General features: G+C 45.7%; 2 protein-coding genes across 3 annotated transcripts; both read left to right on the top strand.

The window, feature by feature from the left end:
• The first annotated feature begins 1234 nt into the window (after positions 1–1234).
• gmps (guanine monophosphate synthase) lies at positions 1235–13832 on the top strand. Of its 2 annotated transcripts, none has more exons than XM_056611380.1 (16): positions 1235–1444; positions 2805–2977; positions 3460–3574; positions 4052–4149; positions 4458–4561; positions 4709–4902; positions 5524–5689; positions 6304–6455; positions 6728–6901; positions 7138–7243; positions 7442–7557; positions 7767–7892; positions 8731–8846; positions 8991–9121; positions 11361–11533; positions 11810–13831. In XM_056611380.1, the coding sequence occupies exons 1-16, from the start codon at positions 1364–1366 to the stop codon at positions 11909–11911; spliced, it is 2127 nt and encodes a 708-aa protein (XP_056467355.1). In that variant the 5' UTR covers positions 1235–1363; the 3' UTR covers positions 11912–13831. The 2 variants fall into 2 exon arrangements, with proteins under 2 accessions (XP_056467355.1, XP_056467354.1); XM_056611379.1 differs by having other exon boundaries at positions 1266–1459; positions 11810–13832.
• A 1153-nt stretch (positions 13833–14985) lies between these two features.
• On the top strand, positions 14986–24027 carry LOC130406553 (vomeronasal type-2 receptor 1). Its single transcript, XM_056612209.1, has 14 exons — positions 14986–15077; positions 15647–15938; positions 16247–16489; positions 17365–17556; positions 18046–18171; positions 19156–19334; positions 19903–20023; positions 20371–20598; positions 20875–20998; positions 21387–21547; positions 21909–22104; positions 22632–22876; positions 23094–23293; positions 23697–24027. The coding sequence occupies exons 1-14, from the start codon at positions 15001–15003 to the stop codon at positions 24010–24012; spliced, it is 2700 nt and encodes an 899-aa protein (XP_056468184.1). The 5' UTR covers positions 14986–15000; the 3' UTR covers positions 24013–24027.
• Positions 24028–24527: the final 500 nt, after the last annotated feature.

Here is a 24527-nt window from a genome sequence, read left to right as displayed (position 1 = left end):
TCTATACGTTTAAATGTTTTGAAAATTGTTTGAGTATTAAAACACTAGAACACTAGAGAAAACACTAGACTACTAAATATATATTTCAGAAACTTTGGTAAATGTTCTCTTTATTTTTATAATTATATTAGGCCATACAACATATTTAACAAATATGTTGTATAGCTTGCATATTTATATAAATAAATAAATGTGTATATATAGGTATATATGTGTCTGCATATATATGTATGCACACATATTTATTTCATTTATATATATATATACAACCATTTATTTCATTTTTTATTGCATTTTCTTTTTTTTTAAAGTTATATTTGTTCTTCACTTAAGTTAAATACGGAGAATAGCCTAATATATATTAATTAATTGCAAATAATTCGAGAGATTTCAATGTTCTTTTTTTGAGGGAGGGAGGGAGGGTAATGAATGACTGCACGTTCGGCTGTGTGGTATCTTTAATTGACATGTGAAATTGGTTATCTTAACCAATGGCATGTGACACTGCACACAAGCAGAATTGGAGGACCCAAATGGGATTAAGGCTTAATTTATAGATCAAGTCTAGTTCACAGTAGGTTTTTGCTACAAACGGCACTAATAATGTATGTTATATAACAAAAAATGATAATAATGTTGCTTTATTGGAGGGCAGAGGAGTTTTTAAATGGTCCATGTGTGCACAGCCGGACACTTGCATTGTTTGTGTGGAAGGGAAATTATTTGTGTTTTGAAAAGTGAACAAAACAGCAAGATTTACTGAAAGTCTACAATAGACCTCTTACTTGAAAGTTCCAATATACCTAATTAGAATTCTTATTACTTTCTAAATCGTCTTCAATTCCAGTTCATATGTTCTGTTCATCTGATGCCCTTCTCATTTTACCTGTAAATGAACCTTCAGTTGAGAAATATGTAGCAAACACAAACACACACACACACACGCGCGCACACACATTTAACACTTAACATTTGTGTTTTAAAAAGAGTTTGGATTATACATTTTATGATCAGACATCTTTAATTATAAACCTGCCTGATAGGGAATTGTCTGTGAAAAGGCAGATAACACAAAACACACCTACGGTCCAGAAAAAAACAGGAATCTTTTGAAATGATACAGTTATGGGATGTTCATTTCAGGCCCCGTAGGCAGCCTTTCTCATTATAGTATTAGCCTTTGCTCCTCCCATCAAAGTCATATATATGCTAACTTTCCGCAACGTTAAAGTAAACTCATCATCAGTGGGATTCACGGTGTGTTCGCAGCGCGGTCCAATCTCACGTCGAGACGGTAGTCGGCGCGCTGACTCAGTGGCTAGCTCTCTCTCTCTCTCTCTCTCTCTCTCTCGCGGAGCTGCGCATGAGATCAGGGACACTAGGGGGGAGAGCTCATTCCATAACACAACCGTCATCCATGGCTCTGTGCAACGGAGATAGCAAGGTCAGTGACTTGACGGTACTACGGCTTACCAAAATGATTCCGGGGACGGACAGTGGGGGCCCCCGTTGGTCTAGGTGTGGACTGTAACGGTAGTCAGTGGACTGACGTTAAGAGGACTCGGTGCTGGTGGAGTCTCCAGCTCATTATGGCCTGTGTGTGTATCCGGGGGAAAGTTGCAGAGCATGCAGCATTGCCCGGGAGTACATCCATGCCTGTTGCAGCAACGTCCCGCCGAGGACGTGTTGCTCTACGTGTCGGCTTTACAGACTGTGGCCCGGGTCTGGCCCACAAATAAACCCTTGTGTATGTCCTACCAGAGTGGCTGGCCGTCCCGTCGGGTCGGCGGAGCCGCGGTCTCTCGTCACCGCGTGGGTTTAGCATGGCTGTGCTAATTTAGCCAGCTGATTGTGGAACAGCTAGCTGGCTAACGCTCACCACCACTGTGTTGTACATCCACCCGCAGCCCGCTAAGTGACAATGGTTCCGAAAGCGAATCAAACATTCAAGTTAACCCAGTGTTGCAGTTTAAAGAACACAGTGTTCATTGGAACGATTCACATTAAGCTTCTGTTGAGCCGTTTTGCGTGGTCCGTGACCACCGGGGTGTCTTCTGTCACATAGTGGTGGCTAACGGAGCTAGCCCCGGTGTATCACTGCCGTTCTGACAAGGGATTAGACCCTTCTGCTGGCAGTCTGGCTACGTCTGTGAAGTTTACAGTGGAAGGAGCTATTTCCTTATCATGCCACAATATGCGTGATCTTATTCTATCGTTTGGATCAGACCACGATTCAGAGGTTGCCTAATTCATAATGTAAGCCGTTTTTCGGGTGCTCCAGAGAGTAACTTGTGTGTTCAGTAAAACACGTGGGCTGTGTTACTGCTTGCTTCTAACGTTTACAAATAATATTTATTCTCGTGGATTTTCAGTTTTCTGATCTTTTTTTAAATATTTTACGTACTGGGCAAATCACTGCAGATGCTGAACTGCCATAATCAAGTCCGATAAATCTGTAAAGGTTAGGTAGGCTCTTAATTTGTATCATGCTATACGAGCATTGTCTGCTGGTTTGAGTGGATGCATCACACTTCCCTTTAATTCACTACCGGAGGTCACATGTCTAGACTTACTTTTTATTGTTGCTTTGACTCAAGTTAATAGGTTTATTGTCGATGACTAACTGTAATGCATTGACCATGTTCTCAACTACTCTAAAGAAACCCTCAACCAACATACCACTTTAAACAATTTTGCCTTAACCCAAACAAGATTTGTTTCATATGTCTGTTTGATATGTTAATTGTTTTCTATGTACGGTATATGGCTTTCATTAACTGTGTGTTGGGTTTGTATTTCATCAGCTGGATATCGGCAGCGCTGAACAAAATGGGTCGTGTGAGGGGGCTGTGGTTATCCTGGATGCAGGAGCCCAGTATGGGAAGGTTATTGACAGAAGGGTGCGAGAAATGTGTGTGCGGTCAGAGATCCTGCCGCTTGAGACCCCCGCATTTCACATCAAAGAACAAGGGTTCAGGTGAGAACTGTGTGTGTGTTGAAGGGGACTAAATATCTTGTTGCTTTTTTAATCAGGAAATATGATTTTCATACATTTTAGACTGGAGGTGTGATTGAATTGATATTCAAACCAAGTAACTAACTATTTTCATCATTTAAATGATACAAAGAAAATGTAATCTTGTCCATTGTATGGTACGTGGATTGAATTGGCATGTTCTTATTCAGACCTTTCCTCTGCCAATCCACTTATGTAACAAATCCATGATCACATTCAGAAGAGTGTCATAGGACCATGGAATGCGATCATCTCCCTGTTGATAATTTGTACCCACAACAAAAGGAACAACTTCATTCATTCTCTCCTGCTCAGTCAGTAGAGTTATAGGCAAAGCTAAAACTAATTTCCTTGTGCTCCACATGATCAAGTCCTCTGCTTTGGTTTGAATATGAGTAGATGTACATAACCCCTGACCCGCCCACTACCCTCCACCTTTGCAGGGCGATCATCATCTCAGGAGGCCCCGCCTCTGTATACGCAGAAGACGCACCCTGGTTCGACCCGGCCATTTTCACCATCGGAAAGCCTGTCCTAGGAATCTGCTATGGAATGCAGGTACGTTCCGTAATCAGAAAAACTCACAAGCGCACAAGTGCACACCAATTCCAGTGAAACAAGCTACACTTGTTATATTTTTCTGTTTATCCACTAGTGTGCAACCAGACAATCACGTAGGTGCATATTCACATACAAAGCGCAACAGCTAAGATAACCAAGTACATGCCCGACCTGTTTTGGTGACTGCTGGATAAGAAGTTGTTTTTATAGTAAAGCGCAAGGACTATTATACTATGTTATTACTTGCAGTACTCATGATTGTAAATGTATTTTATTACGGACCAAAAGTTAACTAACAATAAGGTCTACAAACGATTCATTTTATGAGCCACTATGGCTAAGCTGAAGGATTTTTGAGCATCGGGATATTTTTACTGAAATGGATGGGACCCTGTGTAACAAATTTGATTGGCTGCCGGAAGAACAGGGTTTCTTCTTTTCTGTGTTGAAGCATGGCCTCTTGTGTGTTTCCAGATGATGAACAAAGTGTGTGGTGGCACAGTGCACAGGAAGAGTGTGCGAGAGGATGGGGTTTTCAAAGTCAATCTGGACAACACCTGCTCTCTTTTCAGGTACTGTCATTTCCACATGGATGTGTCCACATTCGCCACAATGTATTATTTCAGTTAATTTGAACAAGCACAGAGCTCAAGGTCTTGTTTTTTTTTGGAGCGTACTTCCAGCGCTAACAGAAGAGAGGAAAGGTGCAACAGCATTACACGGCTTTGTTGAATACTCAATACTGATCATATATTGAGTATTCATATATATATATAGATATAGATATAGATATAGATATAGATACTGTTTATTCCAGCATCCTGGGATGATGATCACTAAACCTAGAGAATAACAAGGGTCTGATGTGTCTCTCTACCAGAGGCCTACAGAAGGAGGAGCTGGTGCTGCTGACGCATGGAGACAGTGTGGACAAGGTGGCTGAAGGCTTCAAGACGGTAGCCGAGTCAGGGAACATCATTGCCGGTAAGTGGATTTAGGTTCTCACGCATCCAACTTAAAAAGTGTGTGTGTGTGAGACGTAGAATTATTACCGTGTTCAGTATCTAAGGATCTGTTGAAATGGGCAAAGTTGTAATATGCGGGTCCGTCTGTTTATTTTCCGTCTGCTAGGTATTGCCAATGAGCAGAAGAAGCTTTACGGCACCCAGTTTCATCCCGAAGTAGACCTGACGGAGCACGGAACGGACATGCTGCGCAACTTCCTGTTTGAGATCGCCGGCTGCACTACTAACTTCACCGTCCAAAACCGCCAGCAGTCCTGCATCGATCAAATCATAGAGAAAGTCCAGAAGTCCAAAGTTCTGGTAAGGGCCTTGTGTGGCTGGTGTAAAATGACTTGGTAATGCAACATTTTCCCTAGGTAAACGCGTCACTTGTGTTGGTGGCTGGAATTACATGGAGGCTATTAAAGTCAGACCGGACTTGTTTTTCCTGCTGAAAGGAGGGGGCCTCCTCTCTGTGTGCCTGCAAACTGGGTTTCTTCTCAGGAGAGCCCAATATAGGAAAGCTAGATTAGAGACACACTAGAAGGATTCCCTCAAAGCCTATGTTTAATTTCTTGACAGTGAGATTCTTCTCTTGACGCTCATTGTATTTAGTTTCCCGCCATGTTTTGCATTCGTGACAATGCACATGCACATCCTAATGGTACCAACCACACCATTCGAAAGGATTGGCAGTATTATACGCTATTTTTTAAGCCTGCTTAAACAACAATGTGGAAAATAAATGGTCAATAGTCTACTAATAATTGTAGTTCTTTTTAATGTGTTTGAATGAAAACCATGTTAAACGTCATGCCGTAATGCATTGGATCTAGTTCCTTCCTAGTTGATGTATATCACCCATGTCCCTGATCGTGGGACTCATGTGCTGTCCCCTGGCTAATGGCGGAGGGCTCTTGTGTTTCATGTGTGTCGCTGAAGGTGCTGGTGAGCGGCGGTGTGGACTCCACGGTGTGCACGGCCCTCCTCAACAAGGCCCTGAACCCGGACCAGGTGATCGCAGTGCACATAGACAACGGCTTCATGAGAAAGAGGGAGAGCCAGAGCGTGGAGGAGGCCCTGACTAAGCTGGGTATCAAGCTCCAAGGTAAACAGCCTGATGGTCATGTGTGTGTGTGTGTGTGTGTGTGTGTGGGGCTAACCCAAGGTTATTTGGACACTCCGATCACTTTTACAGGTGATCCCTCATGGTCACCCACACAAAAACGCATTACTCATGAGTTAGATGGTGGTTTTCAGCACGAAAGGTGACAAGCCACTATTCAAGGGCCGTCACACTTGTCATGTTCAAGGACACCAGAAGGTGTCAAGGATTTTATTTGAGTACTTCCTGCTCTACCTACACTACCATCTCCGCTTCCTACCACTCCAGTGAGAGGCTGCAGTGGGTGGCTGAAGACTGACCGCAGATGCACCTAAACCATTTTAAGACGATGAAAAATAAATGGTCGTACTCTTTTTGTGGATGGATATGTTTATGCTGAAATAAGTGGCATGATGAATAGTGATGGCTGGATTGGCACAATATACTAATAAACCTATGGTAGACCTCAAGCAAGGGATGTCTTAACCGTGTGATCCACAGTTGTCCGTTACAAACTCTCTACTCGAGTTCAACCATAGCTCTTGTATTTGTATTCGCCTTAAGCTACACCGCTTCTTCTTGAGACCAATACATTTACCGCTTTTTTTTTTCTCCAGTTGTGAACGCGGCGCACACCTTCTACAACGGGACGACGACCCTGCCCATCTCGGACGAGGACCGCACGCCGCGGAAGCGCATCAGCAAGACCCTGAACATGACCACCAACCCAGAGGAGAAGAGAAAGATCATCGGAGACACCTTCGTCAAGGTAGGCCCAATACAAATGTAGTGCCTCAATGTAATCAAATGTCCCTTTTTGTGACATTCCACTATATTTCGAGTGCCCTGCAGCAGGTGGGGGGAATAAATGTATTCATGTAGGAATCGATCTCTACCCTTCAAATTCCCTTTTTGTCTTAGGTTTGCCTTTTGTGTGTTTTGGATGTTTTTTTTTTTCCTGGGGACGAGTGTATCCGAAAATTAGCACTCATCTGTACAGAATAATTTTTACCACCCCTAATTTGTCGTGTGTGCCTGCAGGTAGCCAACGAGGTGATTGGGGAGATGAACCTAAAACCCGAGGAGGTCTTCCTGGCCCAGGGCACCCTGAGGCCCGACCTGATCGAGAGCGCCTCCCATCTGGCCAGCGGCAAGGCGGAGCTCATCAAGACGCACCACAACGACACTGAGCTCATCCGCAAGCTCCGAGATGAGGTAGACACACAAACGCACTTGTTTCCATCCCAGGTGTCCTGGTATATACAGTTGCCATTGTTGTGGACAATCTTGACAGCCTGGTACTGGTACTTGTTTTATTTTACTGTTCTTGTCTATGCAAGGCAAAAAGATGTACCATAATACACTTATCTTCCATGCATGTGTTTAGTTGAACTGCTCCTGTTATTTCTCACTGTCGGAATGTTGCTTCTGCTCCTTCTGTCTTTCTTCAGGGGAAAGTAATCGAGCCACTGAAAGACTTCCACAAAGATGAGGTCCGAGCTCTGGGAAGAGAGCTGGGTTTGCCAGAAGAGATTGTGTGTCGACACCCGTTCCCTGGTATGTTCGCCAGCATGCGAGCAAACTGCTGGTTTGGACTGCCCTAGTGCAGATCAAACCATGGCTAGCTCATGCCACTATCTGCTTCTGATTCCCTGAATTGTTCTTTCATTTCTGTGTTCTGTATCTTGTCAGCCAATGATGCTCCCAACGGCTCACTTTTCCTTCTGACGATCCCCACCCTTTTTCCCCATACAGGGCCAGGTCTAGCAATCAGAGTGATCTGTGCAGATGAGCCATACATATGCAAGGACTTTGCCGAGACCAACAACATCCTCAAAATCATCACAGATTTCTCTGCCAGTGTTAAAAAGGTGGGGATCCGTGCGTCACTGTACGTGTTCATCTCTGATGGTCGAATGCATTTTTTTGAGAAACCAGAAACCTTTTTATAAGATAATGCAACAATATAATAATATGAGACCATTATTTCATACCCCTTATGTTTAAACCCTAGCTCCTGAGCATTTTTGTGTATTGTAGAAGTATGTTTCCAACTGTGTGGGGATCTCCCTCTCTGCAGCCCCACACCTTACTCCAGAGAGTCAAGTCATGCATATCGGACGAGGAGGAGGACAGGCTAATGCAGATCACCAGCCTTAATTCACTCAGTGCCTTCCTGCTGCCCATCAAAACCGTCGGTGTCCAGGTACCACCAGCAGAGCTTAGTTTTAATGTTCATTTTTCAGTTTTTTTTTGTCTGTTTAACATTGCTGAAGTCTATAAACTGTGTGTGTGCTTTGAGCAAATGTTTGCTCACAACCTGAGGTTGGTTGTGTTTTTTGTTTTTTTTAGGAATGTAGATGGGGAAACTTGTGCTTTTCCTTGCGTTGAAGGTTTCTCTCCTACTGCACCGTGACCATAGCTTAGTGGTAAACCACGTGCCACTCCCTCATTGATAAACAGAAGTCTCCACTCATTCCATTTCTTTGTTTTTCCTCTGTTTTCGCAACGTCTTTGTCCCAACCTCAGACACTGCTGACGCTTCCAGATAGGTCTAAGAATAGCTTTTCATGTACTCTCCCTCCAAGGGGTTTGAGTTTAGGTTTGACTTGCTACTGCTGTCATCATGGAAAACGAGTATAATATTGTGAAACGTTGGCTGCTCAACAGCCGGTCAATGGAACCCGATGTTGGAGGGGGTGTCACAGACAGTGACTTCCTGTTTGTAACCGTGGTTCTAAATTTACCTCAGACCCGTGGGCAGACGGGAGACTTACTCAAGGGACTTTTACTGGCTTGGACATTGATGAGGGTTGATGAGTGTATGACGTGCATGGTATTTCAGTTGTCTTATTCCATTCTTGGATAAGTCTATGTAGCAGTAAGGGGAGAAAACATCCTTTATTTCCGCTAAATCACCATATATACAGTATATATATTTTTTATAAAAAGGTTTTAAAGCTTTTGCTAGTAAATGTATTCTAAGTCGTTATTATTTTGGGGGCAAAAGGTTATTAAAAACTGCCCTGTCCTCCTGTACAAAGGGTGACGGCCGATCCTACAGCTACGTGTGTGGAATCACCAGTAAAGAGGACCCAGAGTGGGAGTCCCTCATGTTCCTGTCCAGACTCATCCCTCGCATGTGCCACAACATCAATAGGTGAGCCAGGCACCCACACGCACAACCCTGCTGACTTCAATAATGCTGCCTTTAAACAAAAACAAGCAGCGTCTCGTCGGCAATTAGCAACTGAATAAGTCTCATTACTACATCTGCGTGCCCCCCCCCCTCCCCCCTCTCCAGAGTGGTCTATGTGTTTGGAACCCACGTGAAGGAGCCCCTGACGGACATCACTCCGACCTTCCTGACCACCGGTGTTCTGAGCACGCTCAGACAGGCCGACTTTGTGGCCCACTCTATCCTTAGAGAGTCTGGTAAGTTTGTGGGTTTGAACTAAGAAGCCAAATGTAGTTTGTGACTAGACGAGCCATGGTCACAAGTGTCAGCATAGCATCATGAAGATCACGTTTTCTGACTATTTGAAAAACTAAGCATTATGTAGCTGTGGGCTTACTGGTCAACCCTGGTATTGACTTTATTTTCCAAGTCGCATCCCCTCCAGCAACATAGCGGAGTTCCAGTTTGTTTAGATTGCTGCGAGTGATAAAAAGGCGGATCACGGTTTACAGGCATAAGTCTCTCCAGGTCAGGGAGTTGGGGGAAGATGACTGGGATTCCAATGCATACAGCCACACATCTTCAGTTATTTAAATGCAAGTTATTTTTCACATAGTCTTGCGTGTCCGTATTCAGCGATGCGATGCCATGGTATAACTTGGTTATAAGGCCTTATGCAGGTCCTGAGTTATAAGCATAAATAAATATGAATAATTGTTGGATCTCTTGGATTAGAACCTTTTACCTCTTTACACAATCGTCTTAACTGTTTAAAGGTGCCATAGCATGAAAATCTCACTTTATGAGGTTTTCTAACATGTATATGAGTTCCCCTAGCCTGCCTATGGTCCCCAAGTGGCTAAAACTTGCATTCGGTGTAAAACGAGCACTAGGTGTTCTGCTCGCCGTTGGAAAAAAACGGGGGCTCAAGCACGCTGATTTGAAATGTGGTTTCCTATGTTGTCACACTGCAGTAAGCTCCTCCCCTTACTCTGCCTGACCCGCCCAGAGACTTGGCCCGCCAATGAGAAACGGCCGTGCGAGCGCCACTTTTGTGTGTGTGTGTGTGTGTGTGTGTGTGTGTGTGTGTGTGTGTGTGTGTGTGTGTGTGTGTGTGAATACACACACTGTAACGCAAGTGTTTCTTGTCGGTTCTTTGACGTCTCTTGTATTTCAACAACAAGACTGTAGTGGGGGTTATCTCAGCCATGGTTGAGAAGGAACTTTGGCTTTGACTCCCTGAAGTACCTGAACTGCGACATGCTGCCGGTTGCCGCGAGGCACCACCGCCGCGAAGCACCACCGCCCGGCAGCGGGAAGCCGGCAGCGCGCGGTTCAGTCTACTTCAGATTGATGTGGAAGAACCAGAGACGTCGCAGAACACAACAAAGTCGTTTGTGATTCATAATATCGTCTGGAGGCGCACACAGCTTTTGGCCATGATAATATGTATTATATGATATAGATATCTATGTATTATATGATATTATTTAGATATAGAGCTCCAGGACTGTAACGCAAGTGTTGTACACTTCCTTGTTATTTGGATAACCGTTCTGCTTTTGGTGTTATGGCGCATAACACGTCGGATTCTCGTCTCTTGTATTTCTACAACGAGACTCGTAGTGGCGGTTATCTCAGCCATGGTTGAGAATGAATTGGGGCAAAGGAACTTTGGCTTTGACTCCCTCAAGAACATGAACCACGACATGGAGGAGAAAAGGATTGTTGACGGCGAATGACTCCCGCTTGAGCCCCGCTTCCCGCTGCCGAGGGACCACCGCCTCGGCGCTGCAGGAGGCGGAGGTGCCTAAGCGCTGCCCGGCAACAATCCCTTTCTCCTCTTTGTCGCGGTTCAGTCTACTTCAAATTGATGTGGACGTGGAAGAACCAGGAACGTCGGAGAACCCAACGCGGCCGTTTGAGATTCATAATATCGGCTCACACAGCTTTTGGCCGTGATAATATATATATATATCGATATCCATGTAGGCTATATGATATTACTTGGATATAGAGCTCCAGGACTCCCGTGTGTTCTAGAATATTTACAGATCACGGCTAAAGGCTCGTCTCACCATTGCGATACATCCACTGTAAAACAGAGCGCATGGTACCGTGGCTGCAAGCTGCCCAGGGCCACACCCCCACCCTCCTCCTTGACCCGCCTCACTCCTCCTCATTTGCATTATAGCTACAGACACCAAAACAGCGCATTTGGGGAAAGCTCAATGTGCGACTGGCTCGGAGTGGCTGTAACTCTGCACCACAGCTAAATTTCGGGAACGTCTTTGAATACTGTTAGTGGCCCACTAATAACTATATTAAAGCATCCATAAAATAGCATGTCATGGCACCTTTAAACAAAATAAATTGAAATAATATATTGACCACTAGAGGTCGCTAGAGATGCACACTCGATGCCCTGTTCTACTCCCATCCATATCGTGCGCCATCTGAACACACAGGTGTTGTTTTTGTTGCGTTCCCCCTTAGGCTACTCCAGTAAGATCAGCCAGATGCCGATCATCCTCACCCCGCTGCACTTCGACCGTGACGCCCTGCAGAAGCAGCCGTCCTGCCGACGCTCCGTGGTCATCCGCACCTTCATCACCAGCGACTTCATGACGGGGATCCCCGCTACGCCCGGCAACCAAATCCCCGAAGAGGTAAGCCCCTCGATGGACGTACTGTTGGCTGCTGCGGCTACCGGTGAAAAAGAAACGGCAGCCCGTTGATGCAGGACTCCCCACTGCTCTTCAGAACAGCAGCCTTTCTGCCACTTATACAGGGAAATGGATTCCTTCAAGGCTGGCGATTGCTGCTAAACGGATTTCCCCCAAAATTGGGAATAGGTCATTATTAGGGATACTTGTTTGCCATGGTTTCATTCTGTTCCGTATAGTCAATAGTTTTGTTGTGCGTCCCTCCCCCTTTTCGTTCAGGTGGTGCTGAAGATGGTGAACGAGATCAAGAAGATCCCCGGCATCTCCAGGGTCATGTTCGACCTGACCTCCAAGCCCCCCGGCACCACGGAGTGGGAGTAGAACCAGCATGAACACACACACACACGCGCACACACACGCACACACCCAACCCCACACCACACACACGCAGCCTGTGAGGGCTGGTGAACAGCTTGCCTCTCTCTGTCTCTTTTGGTTTCCCTTTACTCTCTCCGGACTCCAGTCCTCCCTCCTTCCCTCTAGAACATTCCCATGGAAGGCAGGCGGTACTGTGACCAGCGCACGAGCAAAGGCGCTACTACTACTCTTGCCTTCCCTCCATCTTGATATTCTCTACGGTGACGGCCTGTGATGTAATAATGGCGGATGTTGATATTTTATTGACAATACACAACTTTCGGGGGATATTCGTGCGACAGTGCATTTCCTCTCACGGGGAAAATAATTGCTGCTCTCTTGTTCGGCGGGTTGCCTGCTAAATGCAGTTGAAGATCAAAAGTTCAAGGGTGTCACGGCGTCCCACCAATTGAATTATTCAGATGTTACAATTAAATCCTGACAAAAATGAATAAAGAGTAAAAGCGGCAAATTAATAGTTTAAATGTCATTCACTGCTTTTTGTTTGCGTTGTCTCCATTTAACTATTTGCTTTTGTTTGTGTTGGAGTTCTTACTTTCCACCTGTATACTGTGCTGTCAGAGGCCATACATGCCTGTCTTAAGATGAGAACAATTGCGACCAACTTACTTTTCTTTCCTTTTCCATTTGCCAAATGTAAAATAAGCTGTTACCGTTCTAGGCTTGGCCGATCCAATTCACCATCAGTAGATCATTAGAAAAAGGAATTGATTGTTGCTTTACCCAACATGGACAACAGTCAACCTGAAGATAGGTCTTTAAAATGCAAATATATTACTGTGCAGGAGGCCAAAATGTTGGCTGACCTTTTATTTGTGCCTGTTTTGTTTGTTCTCATGCTCTCCCCTTTTTTGGTTTTGTTTTCTGTACTGCCCTGGCATTGGTGTTCGTTTCCGAAATTGAGACTATTGAGTTGTTTTGCTCACCCAGCAATATGTACGCTTTTTAAGAATAACAAAATGGCGAGGACTAACCAAGAAGTAATGCTTAAAAAAATGTATAACTGCAGAGTTTCTAAAGGTTGTATGAAATTCTGTCAAAACTTGTTATTTGGCCGCCCACTTATTGTTGTACACGGGCAACCTTTTGCACACCCTTTTTATCTCCGAAGCCTTGGCGCTTTATGACCCCATATGAAAAGAGCTCAGTGGTTCCTGTCCCCTATTGTCTGTCCAACGTAGAACTCACGGTACCCCATGTCACAGACTCCCCGACTTGACCACCACAAAACACATGGATATCTCTTGTCACAGTTAAAAAAAAGTAAAAAAAAAAAAAACATTTAGTCAGGTGTAGTGTCGCCCGTCACTTAGTCCTCATGGAATAAAGCACTCAGGTTTAACTGAGTTTTAGAGTTTATTTAGCTCACGATGTAACCATTGGAGACCCCTCACAATGTGGTTCAAGTCTGCCGCCTCAGTTGTGTTCACTCTGTGTCGACCACCTGCTCATTTTCCATTTTTTAAGTGGCAACAATACCCACAATGCGATATTAGACTCCCTTAACTTGTCGGCAAATGGCAAACAAAAATGTTTCTACGGCTTTTGCCTTTTTATACGTGTGTATTTTATGATACATATGTCTCCTTAACACAACACCAACGTGGTATAAGGACATTTAATTTTGTAGTTGGATTTTATTGCAATATTGACAAGGTTAAGTTATGCAAATCTATGTTGGATGTTACTTTATTTTTATTTTTGTTTTTTGAAAGATGTTCAATGCTCATTTTCATTAGTAACGTGCCTCAATCCAAGTCACCGCATGCAGTTTCAACTAAAATGGCATTTGTATAATGACAAACTGAGCTTTAATAAAGAAGTCCATGTTGAAATCTCTAGCAATTCCACTGTGTAAACATGATCTTCACTGCAGGCTGAAACCCTTGGCCAACCCTTATAATTGTCATGCCGATCATGTCTGCAGGATCTAATTGATATCGTGCCAAAAGGTCTATAAAGATCACTGTGTGTTCCAACTACTCTATCTTAGCAGGGACATGCAAAGCAAATCATTCTAATACCATATTTTATTATTTGGCCTAATATACGTGATCATTTCATGGCGCTGTAGACCTGTAATGCATCAAATGGATAGAGTAAAAATATGCATGCGCCAATATTAATCCGTGTTAATTGTTTTCGGTATGACTATTCCATATGTCTGTCACACCATCCCCCTACACAACCGCGAAGATCACGCTCCCATGGTACCCGCATCCCCTCGGACAATGAGACAAGAACAGACTCGTTCAGTCAATTGGCGGTACACCAGCATGATCCCGGGGGACCACGCGCCGTATAGAAACAGTGGAACACTATCCAAGCTTAATCAGCGTCCCGTGATCATTCCTGTGTGAAGCGAACACATGTCGCCACACGTCGCTGCCAATTAACTCTCCTGCCCACGGCCTGGAGCGGTTTGTCCATGCAGTAGGCCTGCGCCGTTCTCAGCCGTCTCCACACATGGATTTTTTGTCATCAATAAATCCATCACCTGTTATTCCCACTATTCGGGATCCATTTGAATGACAGACAGACGTAGCCTGATTGACACTAATATTGTATGTCAGTTTGAATGAGGGATGGATAGAGACACACAAAGACCGATAGACATAGACAGATAGATCGACAGACAGACATACAGATGCAGTAGGATATATTAATAGACAGATACTGTAGATATATACAGACAAACAGACAGAACTGACAGACACTATATACAGTATATAATGGGTCCTCTTATTTTTTCTTGCTGATTGTGTTTTCATGCTGCCTTGTGCAACGTCTTCCCCATGGGAATAAAGGGAGACACCTGCCACACGTACACTCATCATTTACTGTCTGCTGCAGCCAGAGACCTGATTCCCCTCACTCACCTCACCAGCATGGAATTACACCGCTTTCTGCTTGGACTATGTGCGTTTTTACAGGCGTACGGGTCCGTGTCGACGGAGTCCACGTGCAAGTTGAAGGCCAAGTTCAACCTGAACAGTTACAAGGATGTGAAGAAGAAGGTGACGGTTGGTGGGATGTTTTCCGTTCACCAACGCATCGTTTCAGGCACCCGCAACACCTCCACGCTGCCAGTGTCCTCAGGATGTGAAGGGTAAGCTTTGTAGACATCTTCTGATTCAGAACAAATCAACCTATAACTTAACGTCAAGCATGAAAGAAGACTACAAACCAAGCAGGTGGTAGGCGTACGTATTATGAGTTCAGAACTATCCATCTGTTAAATGTTCTACTTTAACACATTAATGAGCAGCTAATATTGATATAGAGTCTTACATTTTTCCAATGAGTTATCCTTTTACACATTTTGTAGACCTGCACCTCTTCGTGCCATTGGGACCCGCACACACATCTCTATAGCACTCCTGGGAACCAGTTCATGAAACAACATCCAAAGAACAACATCTCTTCCAGTTATATCCTCTTGTACTTGTATAACCCCAATATTAACAAGGCTTTAAAATTTGGTGCATTACCATGGCTCAACATTAATCTTTTTGAGGGCTGTCATACTGCATACAGTAAAAACAAACATATTATTTCAAGAGACCTAACACAACCATCCAGTTTGGTAAGGTCATCCTTTGATCACGATTAGGGAGGTATCACCAGAAAAAGATGATATCAATAACTGATGTTGACCTTTGACCCCCTCTCTCTCAGGTTCAACTTCCGCACGTTCCGCTGGACCCAGACCATGTTGTTCGCCATCCAGGAGATCAACGCGAGACAAGACCTGCTCCCCAACACTGACCTGGGCTACGTCATCTACGACTCCTGCTTCACCATCTCCAAGGCGGTGGAAGGCACCCTCACCTACCTCACAGGCCAGGATGTGGCCGTCCCCAACTACCGCTGTGGCTCCGGGGCCCCCCTAGCTGCTCTGGTGGGGGCCGGAGGGTCCGATCTGTCCATCGCCACAGCCAGGATCCTAGGCCTCTATCACTTCCCACAGGTACGGTGGACGTGTGAACTACTTTACTGTAGTGGGATTTAGGTGTGTTGGCTGAGGATGTTATTATCAATGTGCAATGTGCCATCTCTGTTGATTGGCTGCTTGTCCGTACCACCACCATTGACTGTGATCTTCTCCCTCTCCCCTCCTCTCTTCTTCTATTCTCTACTCTTTCCTCCATCCTTTCCTCCACCCCCCCCCCCCCCCGCCTCATCCCTCCCCATTCCCCCTCTCCTCTCCCCTTCTCTCCCACCCTCTCCCCTTCCATCCCCTCCTATCCTCTCCTATCCCCGCTGCCCGTCACCCAGGTCAGCTACTTCTCGTCCTGTTCGGCCCTGCAGAGTAAGTTCCAGTTCCCCACCTTCCTGCGGACCATCCCCAACGACCAGCACCAGTCCACGGCCATGGCCAAGCTGGTGCTGCACTTCGGCTGGACCTGGGTGGGCACCATCGCCGCCGACGACGACTACGGCAAGTACGGCATCAAGGAGTTCAAGGAGCAGGTGGAGGAGGCTGGGGTCTGCATCTCCTTCTCCGAGACACTCCCCACGGTAAGCTGCCTGTATGTCTGTTCCCTCTACGCTCCCTATGAGTCTGTCTGTCTGTCATTACTACCCGCACTGCGGTAGGAGCCTGTCTGTCAGTCTACCTGTCTATCTGATTTTCTTTCTCTGTCTGTTTGTTGTTTCCCTGTTTGTCTATGTTTGTTGCTGTTTTGGTCTACCTGTCTACATGTCTGTCTGTCTGTCTGACTGGTTTCTTACCTGCTTAACTTCTCTTCTATCTCTTTCCCTCTCCAATCTCTTGCTTCTACCATCTTTCTCACTCTTTCACTTTCCCATCTGTCTCTCTCTTCTCCTGTCTCTCCCATCTCTTTGCCCCCATCTCTCCCATCTCTCTATTTCTATCTCTCTGCTTCCATCTCTCTCTCTTCTCCTATCTCTCCTCTCCCATTTTCCTCCCTTTTATCTCCCTCCTCCCCTCTCACGCTCTACTCCCATCTATCTCTCTTCTTCCATTACTCTCTCTCTACTTCCATCTCTCTCTCATCACAACCTCGCTCTCGCCAACCCCTCATCTCTCTCTCCTCTCCTCTCCTCTCCTCCCATCTCTCTCTCTCCCCCCATTACTCTCTCTCTACTTCCATCTCTCTCTCATCACAACCTCTCGCCAACCCCTCATCTCTCTCTCCTCTCCTCTCTCTCCTCTCCTCCCATCTCTCTCTCCCCCCATCACTCTCTCTCTACTCCCATCTCTATCCCTTCTCTGATCTCTCTTCCCGACATCTCTCTCCCCTCTCTCCCTCTACTACAATCTCTCTCTGTCTCTCGTTCTTCTTCCGTATCTCTCTCTTCTCCCCTCTCTCCAATCCTTCTCCCCCCGTCACGCTCTCTCTCTCCCCCATCTCTCCCCCTCCCCCCTCCAGGTGGCCTCCCCGGAGGACATTGCGCGCGTGGTGGACACGGTGGTGGGCTCCACGGCCAAGATCATCGTGGTGTTCGCCTCCGACGTGAACCTCAACCCCCTCATCGCCGAGCTGGTCCGCAACAACGTCACCAACCGCACCTGGATCGCCAGCGAGGCCTGGGTCACCTCCGCCCTCATCAACCAGCCTGGGGTCAGCGCCGCCTCAGAGGGCCCTCGAGATAGATTAGACCGCTGAACAGGCAGACAGACACACTGACTGGCTGACTGGCTGACTGACTGACTGACTGACTGACTGACCTGCAGTTATGAGGATATACAGTGAGCTAGATAGACAAGCAGGCTGGCAGAGAGACAGGAAAGGGCAAATACAGACGGACACACAGACACCTTGACAGACAGACATGCAGACAGAAATAAATGCACACAGGCAGACAATCAGAATGGTAAAGAGACAGGAACAGAGACAAAGAATAAAGGCCAGTTCGCATGGAACTTATTTTATAATATGTATATAATACAGAATATGAGGATTGATAATTCTGAAATGTGTGTGTGCGTGTGCCTGTGTTTATGTGTCATTTGTTTGTGTGTGTGTGTGTGTGTGTGTGTGTGTGTGTGTGTGTGTGTGTGTGTGTGTGTGTGTGTGTGTGTGTGTGTGTGTTTGTGTGTGTGTCTCCAGGTCAGTTCCGTGCTGGGTGGTACGCTGGGTTTTGGTGTGAGGCGCGCCGAAATCCCTGGCCTTCAGGAATATCTACTGAAGCTGGACCCATATGACAACACTCTGACTGAAGAATTCTGGGAAACGGTGAGCTCATGAGGCCGATGGAACACCTGATAGAAGGGGAGTTGGGTTGAGTGGAGTTGGTCTACCATTGTTTACAATGAAGTTAGGAACAACGTGGCCTTGCTCTTGGATAGCAAACTAGCTGAATTAAATTCCCTTGCTTTATAAACCATTACCGTTTGCCAGTTACTGTCAGGGATTTTGCTATAGCCCCATGTCCTATTTTCATTTATTGGTTTCTAACCCCTCTACCGTCTCAGCTACTTTTTACTGTCTATTTGCAGTGGAACAGTGATAGTACAGCGCGGTTCGGTCCTGCATTTGCATGTCATGAATATTCATGAATATATTTGTATATTTTTTCGCACCAAAACCGACTCAGAGGGCATTCATTGCTATTAGTGACCAATGCAAAATCAATGAAAAACGATGCATTGACAACTTTAAGCAATATAACACGAGTGTGAGTGGGGTTGTTAGTTTATTTTTATTTTTTTATTGGGGGGGGGGGGGCGCCAGAGGATCAGGGTAAGGTCAGGGGGCCGTTTGCTAAAAAATTTTTGAGAACCACTGTGATAGACGATGAGGCATCCGCCGAGCATATAAACTTGCTTATCTATGTTCCCTATTTTTATTAAGCCTTTGCTTGGACAGAGTGTGGCAATATCTGTAGTCCATTCACCTTGTTCCTATTGCGTGTGTGTGTGTGTGTGTGTGTGTGTGTGTGTGTGTGTGTGTGTGTGTGTGTGTGTGTGTGTGTGTGTGTGTGTGTGTGTGTGCGTGTGTGCGTGTGTTTGGGCCTCTATGTTCTTAGCGCCCCTTTCTCTCCCAGAATGAGGTTGAAGAGCTTTTCATCGATCAGTGACAATATGCTATGCTTTAAAGTGTTTGATAGTGGCGCGGTCTCTCAGACACTGAATACTTAAGCGGGCACTGGGGCCTTGAGGTAATAAAAAAAGGCAGTAAAACGTGTCATTGTGTGTTGCGCTCACTTGTCCTCTGCAGGCATTTAACTGCACACTGGACTATGCCAAGGCTATGAGGCAGGCCAGATTGAGCTCCGCCAATGGGAGCCTGAGCAGGGGTGCGAGGGCGGTACCCGAGGGCCTGTGCAACGGGAAGGAGGACCTGCTGCAGCTCCACAACACGTACACGGACGTCTCGCAGCTACGCATCACCTACAAGTCAGTGGTGGAATTCACACTGCTAACACTGTTCACACCGAGACGCGGACCCTGCCGTCACCAGAGCACTGCTATTACTAATACATCTGCATAATGTGGCTTGTACACCATGACGCCAAATTACAATGACCGCCTCCATCTTGGAAGCATAGGAGCGTTTTGTTTTTTTGGTCTTTAGTAATTAATGCTTGGAGTTATTTGCCATCATGGGGAGAAATAGATGTGTTTGAAACTCCCACAGCGTTTCTCAATGCGAGACTTGGCATAACCAATTTTTCCCATTCCATGATGCATTATTATGTCCCACCCCGCAAAAACATAATAATGCATCATGGGATATTTTTGGAGTAGTGGAGTAGACTAGAATAAAACATGAACAAAAATATCCTGAATGAATGGATTCGCAGATGGGATTGTTTTATTTTTTGAGAACCTTTCTACTTGATATATTTTGTCATAGAGCAAACAGCTGCTGTAGAAAATTTGCAAACACTGCAGGTGTAAATTGCATATTGTCCATCAGTGGCATATTATGTTATGAACCCATGGTTTATGTCCATGTCCCCAGTGTGTACAAGGCAGTGTATGCCGTGGCCAACGCCTTACACAACTTGGAGCACTGTGTGGTTGGACAGGGGCCCTTCAACAAAAACAGCTGTGCTGACATCAGTGCCTTTGAGCCGTGGCAGGTATGGGTGTGTGTTGTGTTGTTCATCTGTCTATGCTTGTGTTGCCGTCCAAAGACACTGTACTTAATTAAAGCATCTTCGTTCTCCTTGAGAACTTTTCTGTGTGTTGGTATAATCCATGTCACCTTCCAGGTCTATTTGAAGCTGATTCTAGAAACCTTAAAAGATATATACTACCTCCTCAATTTATTTCATTGCGAGAAGTGGCTGCAAAACAGAATAATAAGTCTTCTAAATCTCAGGCTTTCGTGAGACAGAAAAAACCATGTCCAACTGCACTATAACTGTTGCCAAACAAACTGATTTCTGATCTGTATATTTTTGGTCCGACCCTTCTTCCCCCCCAGTTGATGTACTACCTGAAGAACGTGAATTTCACAGTGCCTCACACTGCAGAGGAGATCTACTTTGACCAGGGGGAGGTGGCCGGATACTATGACATCATCAACTGGCAGTTCAATGACGATGGCGAGTTGTCCTACGTCCACGTTGGCAACTACACCGGGAAGGATCCCTCAACCGCCAAGATGGAGATATGGAACTACTCCATTGTGTGGAACAATGGACAATTTGAAGTAGGATTACTGGAGTGGCACAAGGATGTATTTGATGTCCGACGTGTTGGTTTGTATCATGTGTGTGATTGGTTTGAAGACAGATGTGTGCATCTAGTGTGTGTGGGTGTGTATGTGTTTGGTTATGAAAATTCAAGTTTTTTTCTATCACACATTATGTTGATTTGCCCACGTGACTCTATGGGGCCGTCGCACTGGTGTGTCTGCCTGTATGGTCCCCATAGTGTTTGTGTCAGTGTCAGGGGGGGTTCTGATCCAGTGTGTGTGGCGCTCCAGCCCCCCAGGTCTGTGTGCAGTGAGAACTGTGCCCCAGGGACCAGGAAGGGGATCCGGCAAGGAGAGCCCGTCTGCTGCTTCGACTGCATCCCCTGCGCCGACGGAGAGATCAGCAACATCACCAGTGAGATGTAGCGTAGTGCCACGGCCAGATGCTCTAGCTTTCTATGCTCTTAGCTTCATGGGTAGAATTTAATTCCTGGTGGTTGGCATTAGGACGTATATATCGTTACTACTCGCGCAAATTTAAATTCTAAGTAAGAATTTCAATCTGCCGTGTGAAGATAAGACCATTTAAAGCTGAAACGCCTCGCCATGGCACACTGGTCCTCCACACAAAGCATTGAGTGGAACTTTGCTAGAAGCTTTTTTACGCTCATCAACAAAGTTTACTTTCCCAAAATCTCTTATAAACACAAAAAGGCGCCATGTTTACCGTTAAACCCACACATTCTATACAACAAACGGCTGGATTGACTTGGCTAACCTATGCTGTCCGGCTCTGTGGACAGATGCCCGTGAATGTATCCAGTGTGGCGAGGACTACTGGTCCAACGAGGTCCGTGACCTCTGCATCCCCAAGATCATCGAGTTCCTGGCTTTCGGGGAACCGCTGGGCATCACCCTGATCGTCATCTCTGCCTTCGGGGCCCTTATCACCATCGGTGTGATGGTGGGCAACCGGGGGTCCATGCATACAGCCTGCAGTGCTTCATGTCCAACCCTGATTGCTTTCAAGCATTACAGCGGAATTCTATTTCTGTTTTAGCATGGTGTATGATTAAAAACACAAACAGATTGGGACTTATGTTGTGTTATTACGACATGATCATGGGGACGATGTGTCCTTATTTCTAGATAATTATGATCACCATTTGATAATATTATGTTTGACATCCGATTTCCCCTGAACAACTATTCCTTTTGTCTAATGAATCTGTGGCGGCGTACAGATTGAACAATGACAAACTAATTGCTACTAAAAGAAAGGCTATCTTCTAATTGTTGGTGTGTGTCCTTGCGGGGTCATCCAGGTAGTGTTCCTCCTCAACCTGGGCACCCCGCTGGTGAAGGCCAACGACCCCCTGCTGAGCTTCAGCCTGCTGTTCTCCCTGGTGGTCACCTTCCTCTGCTCCATCGTCTACCTTGGGGAGCCCGCGCCCTGGAGCTGCATGACCAGCCAGGTGGCCCTGGCCCTGGGCTTCGCTCTCTGCCTGGCCTCCCTCATGGGTACGGTCGGGTCTGGGTCTGGTTTGATTGGGATCATTAGACCCAACAGAATGACTGATTGGACATTTATTCAGATTCATTTTTCCATGACAGTCCTGTGTGTCTTTCTCGGACTTTGTCAAGGAATGTAGATGCTGACCTTTCCATATTTAAAATCTGAATATATTATAGAAGGGTATCCTTTAGAAGGGGAAGGTTACTATAGAAAGTGTATTTTTTTTTTACAGTGGCCAGTCTACGTGCTGTTGATTTGAAACCTTTACGGACTATTTTGATTGTTTACTAGTTTATGCATGCTCTAAAAAGCCAATCTAGAGCTAGACACCTGCTTCCAGCAACAGGATTGGTCGAAACAAATATGAAACGCCCCTTTCACCCAGAATCCCTGGTGTGCCATCAGACTTTAGATGTCAATCTAAAGTCTGATTCGTGAGACTATACATCATCAAGTAACAGTATCACATACAAAGCCCTGATCGCATGTCTTCAACCGTGTTTCAATATGCTGTTATTGTTGTTGTTTACAGGGAAGTCTGTGGTGCTGATGCTCCGGGCGCGGTTCCTCAAGGCGATCCGCGAGAGGGCCAAAGCCGCCGCCAAGGCTGCCAAGGCCGCAGCTGAGGCCGCAGCCAATAGCGACAGTCCTGATGTCATCGCTACCAACGCAACCACCCCCGCCCCCACTGAAGTCCCCGCCCCTAGCGGCCCAGAAGTGGACGTCCTCACGTTTGGCCACCAGAGGCTGATGGCTGCCGTGGCAACCCTGATACAGGTGTTATTTACAATGACTTCACCCTTTTTGCAATGGTAACATGAGACATTTATACACTATTAGTATTATTGATAGTGTAATCATTTGGATTTTTTTTTTTTAATTTATATTAATATGTAGTCGTCTCTCGCTTGGCCCTGGTATACTGTGTGTTTTAGTGTTATTATGGAGAAAACTTTAAAGTTACCAAGCGCGTCCTCCTCCTTCCTGTGTCCAGGCGGCGGCGTGCACGGTCTGGCTGATCATCCTGCCCCCCCACCCGGTGAAGAACACGGCGGCCCAGAACGTGAAGATCATCCTGGAGTGTGACGTGGGCTCGATAGTGTTCATCTGCTGCATCTTTGGCTACGACATGCTTCTGGCACTGGTGGCCTTCATCTTCGCCTTCATGGCTCGCAAGTTGGAGGATCACTTCAGGTCAGCCGGCGCAGCGTGTGTGTCTGGTCTTTAGCGATGTAGGTCGTTTAGCTTTTCTAGCATGCAACGCTGTGAATGTGGCTTGGCTTGCCTGTGATTGAAAAAAAAAAAAAAAAAAGGTCCCTTTTTTTGGGACCTAACATTCAATCCGTTTTTTTGTTATCTTTTAAATTGTTAAACTACTTACAAGCTGAAAAGAAGCACATTGAATATCATGCTACCATCCTAGGATTTACTTTCCAGGTTTCATACTATTTCAAACAATCTATTCGTCTTTTTGTGTTTCATTTAAATCCTGTATGCCCGAAAACATTTAGGTACAAACCGACATGCGTAGTAATGAATGAGATATGTATTAACGATGTGACGTGTATTAACCACGTGAATTGATCTTCAATTGCAGCGAGGCCAAGTGCGTGACCTTCGGCATGCTGGTGTTCTTCATCGTGTGGATCTCCTTCATACCGGCGTACCTCAGCACACGCGGCAAGTTCATGGTGGCCGTTCAGATCTTCGCCATCCTGGCCTCGAGCTTCGGCCTGCTGGCCTGCATCTTCCTGCCAAAGTGCTACGTCCTGCTTGTCAAACCGGAGAGCAACACGGAGGAGCTGATGAAGCCTCGCCCTAAACCCCGCGAAGGGTCCACCGGCACCTCTGCGTCCCTGGCATCGTCCGGCACAAGCCTCAACGCCACCACCGCCTCCACTGTCATCGATTGATTAGCCCAATGTCTACACGGTAGCCTACAATCAACGTTTATTGAGTCACTTTTTTAACAAAGGCCAAAAGTTAAAGATCTACTACAATAATGTGTAGGTGTCGCATTGTACAGGCAGAGCGAAAGATTCACATTTTGCAGAATAAACATAAATATGGCTTGTCAATCTCAGGGGGACTTTTGACACGTCCGCAATAACGCTCACATACCTTTGATTCGCCGTATAATGCAGGCCTTGTGCTTCATGTTGAATTTGTCTTAAATGCTATTGTTGTGATGCTTGATAAGTCCTTTCCTAACATATTGACTGTTGATTGTTGATTGTTGATTGTTGATTGTTATTGATACATTCTACTGCTGCTGTGGCTTTTCGGTCCGTGGTGGTGGAAGAGTTGAATTTGGATGAGTCGTGGAATAGGTTATGATGCATGACTCCCACTAGGGGGCTCCCTAATCCCCTGATATTTTCCAACGTTTTTATTGTGCATCGTTATTTATAAAGTTCAGCAGGTGAGA

This window comes from Gadus chalcogrammus, chromosome 16 (assembly GCF_026213295.1).
Source record: "Gadus chalcogrammus isolate NIFS_2021 chromosome 16, NIFS_Gcha_1.0, whole genome shotgun sequence".
In the NCBI taxonomy this organism is placed as follows: domain Eukaryota; kingdom Metazoa; phylum Chordata; class Actinopteri; order Gadiformes; family Gadidae; genus Gadus; species Gadus chalcogrammus.
This window is presented reverse-complemented; position numbering and strand designations above follow the sequence as displayed.

Coding starts and splice junctions, on each gene's coding strand:
- gmps (XM_056611379.1), top strand. CDS start 1,364: ATGAGATCAGGGACACTAGGGGGGAGAGCTCATTCCATAACACAACCG. Junction 4,903..5,523: donor TCCAGAAGTCCAAAGTTCTG/GTAAGGGCCTTG, acceptor GTGTCGCTGAAG/GTGCTGGTGAGCGGCGGTGT. Junction 8,847..8,990: donor ATGTGCCACAACATCAATAG/GTGAGCCAGGCA, acceptor CCCCCTCTCCAG/AGTGGTCTATGTGTTTGGAA.
- LOC130406553 (XM_056612209.1), top strand. CDS start 15,001: ATGTTTTCCGTTCACCAACGCATCGTTTCAGGCACCCGCAACACCTCC. Junction 17,557..18,045: donor CCCTCATCAACCAGCCTGGG/GTCAGCGCCGCC, acceptor GTGTGTCTCCAG/GTCAGTTCCGTGCTGGGTGG. Junction 18,172..19,155: donor CTGAAGAATTCTGGGAAACG/GTGAGCTCATGA, acceptor TGTCCTCTGCAG/GCATTTAACTGCACACTGGA.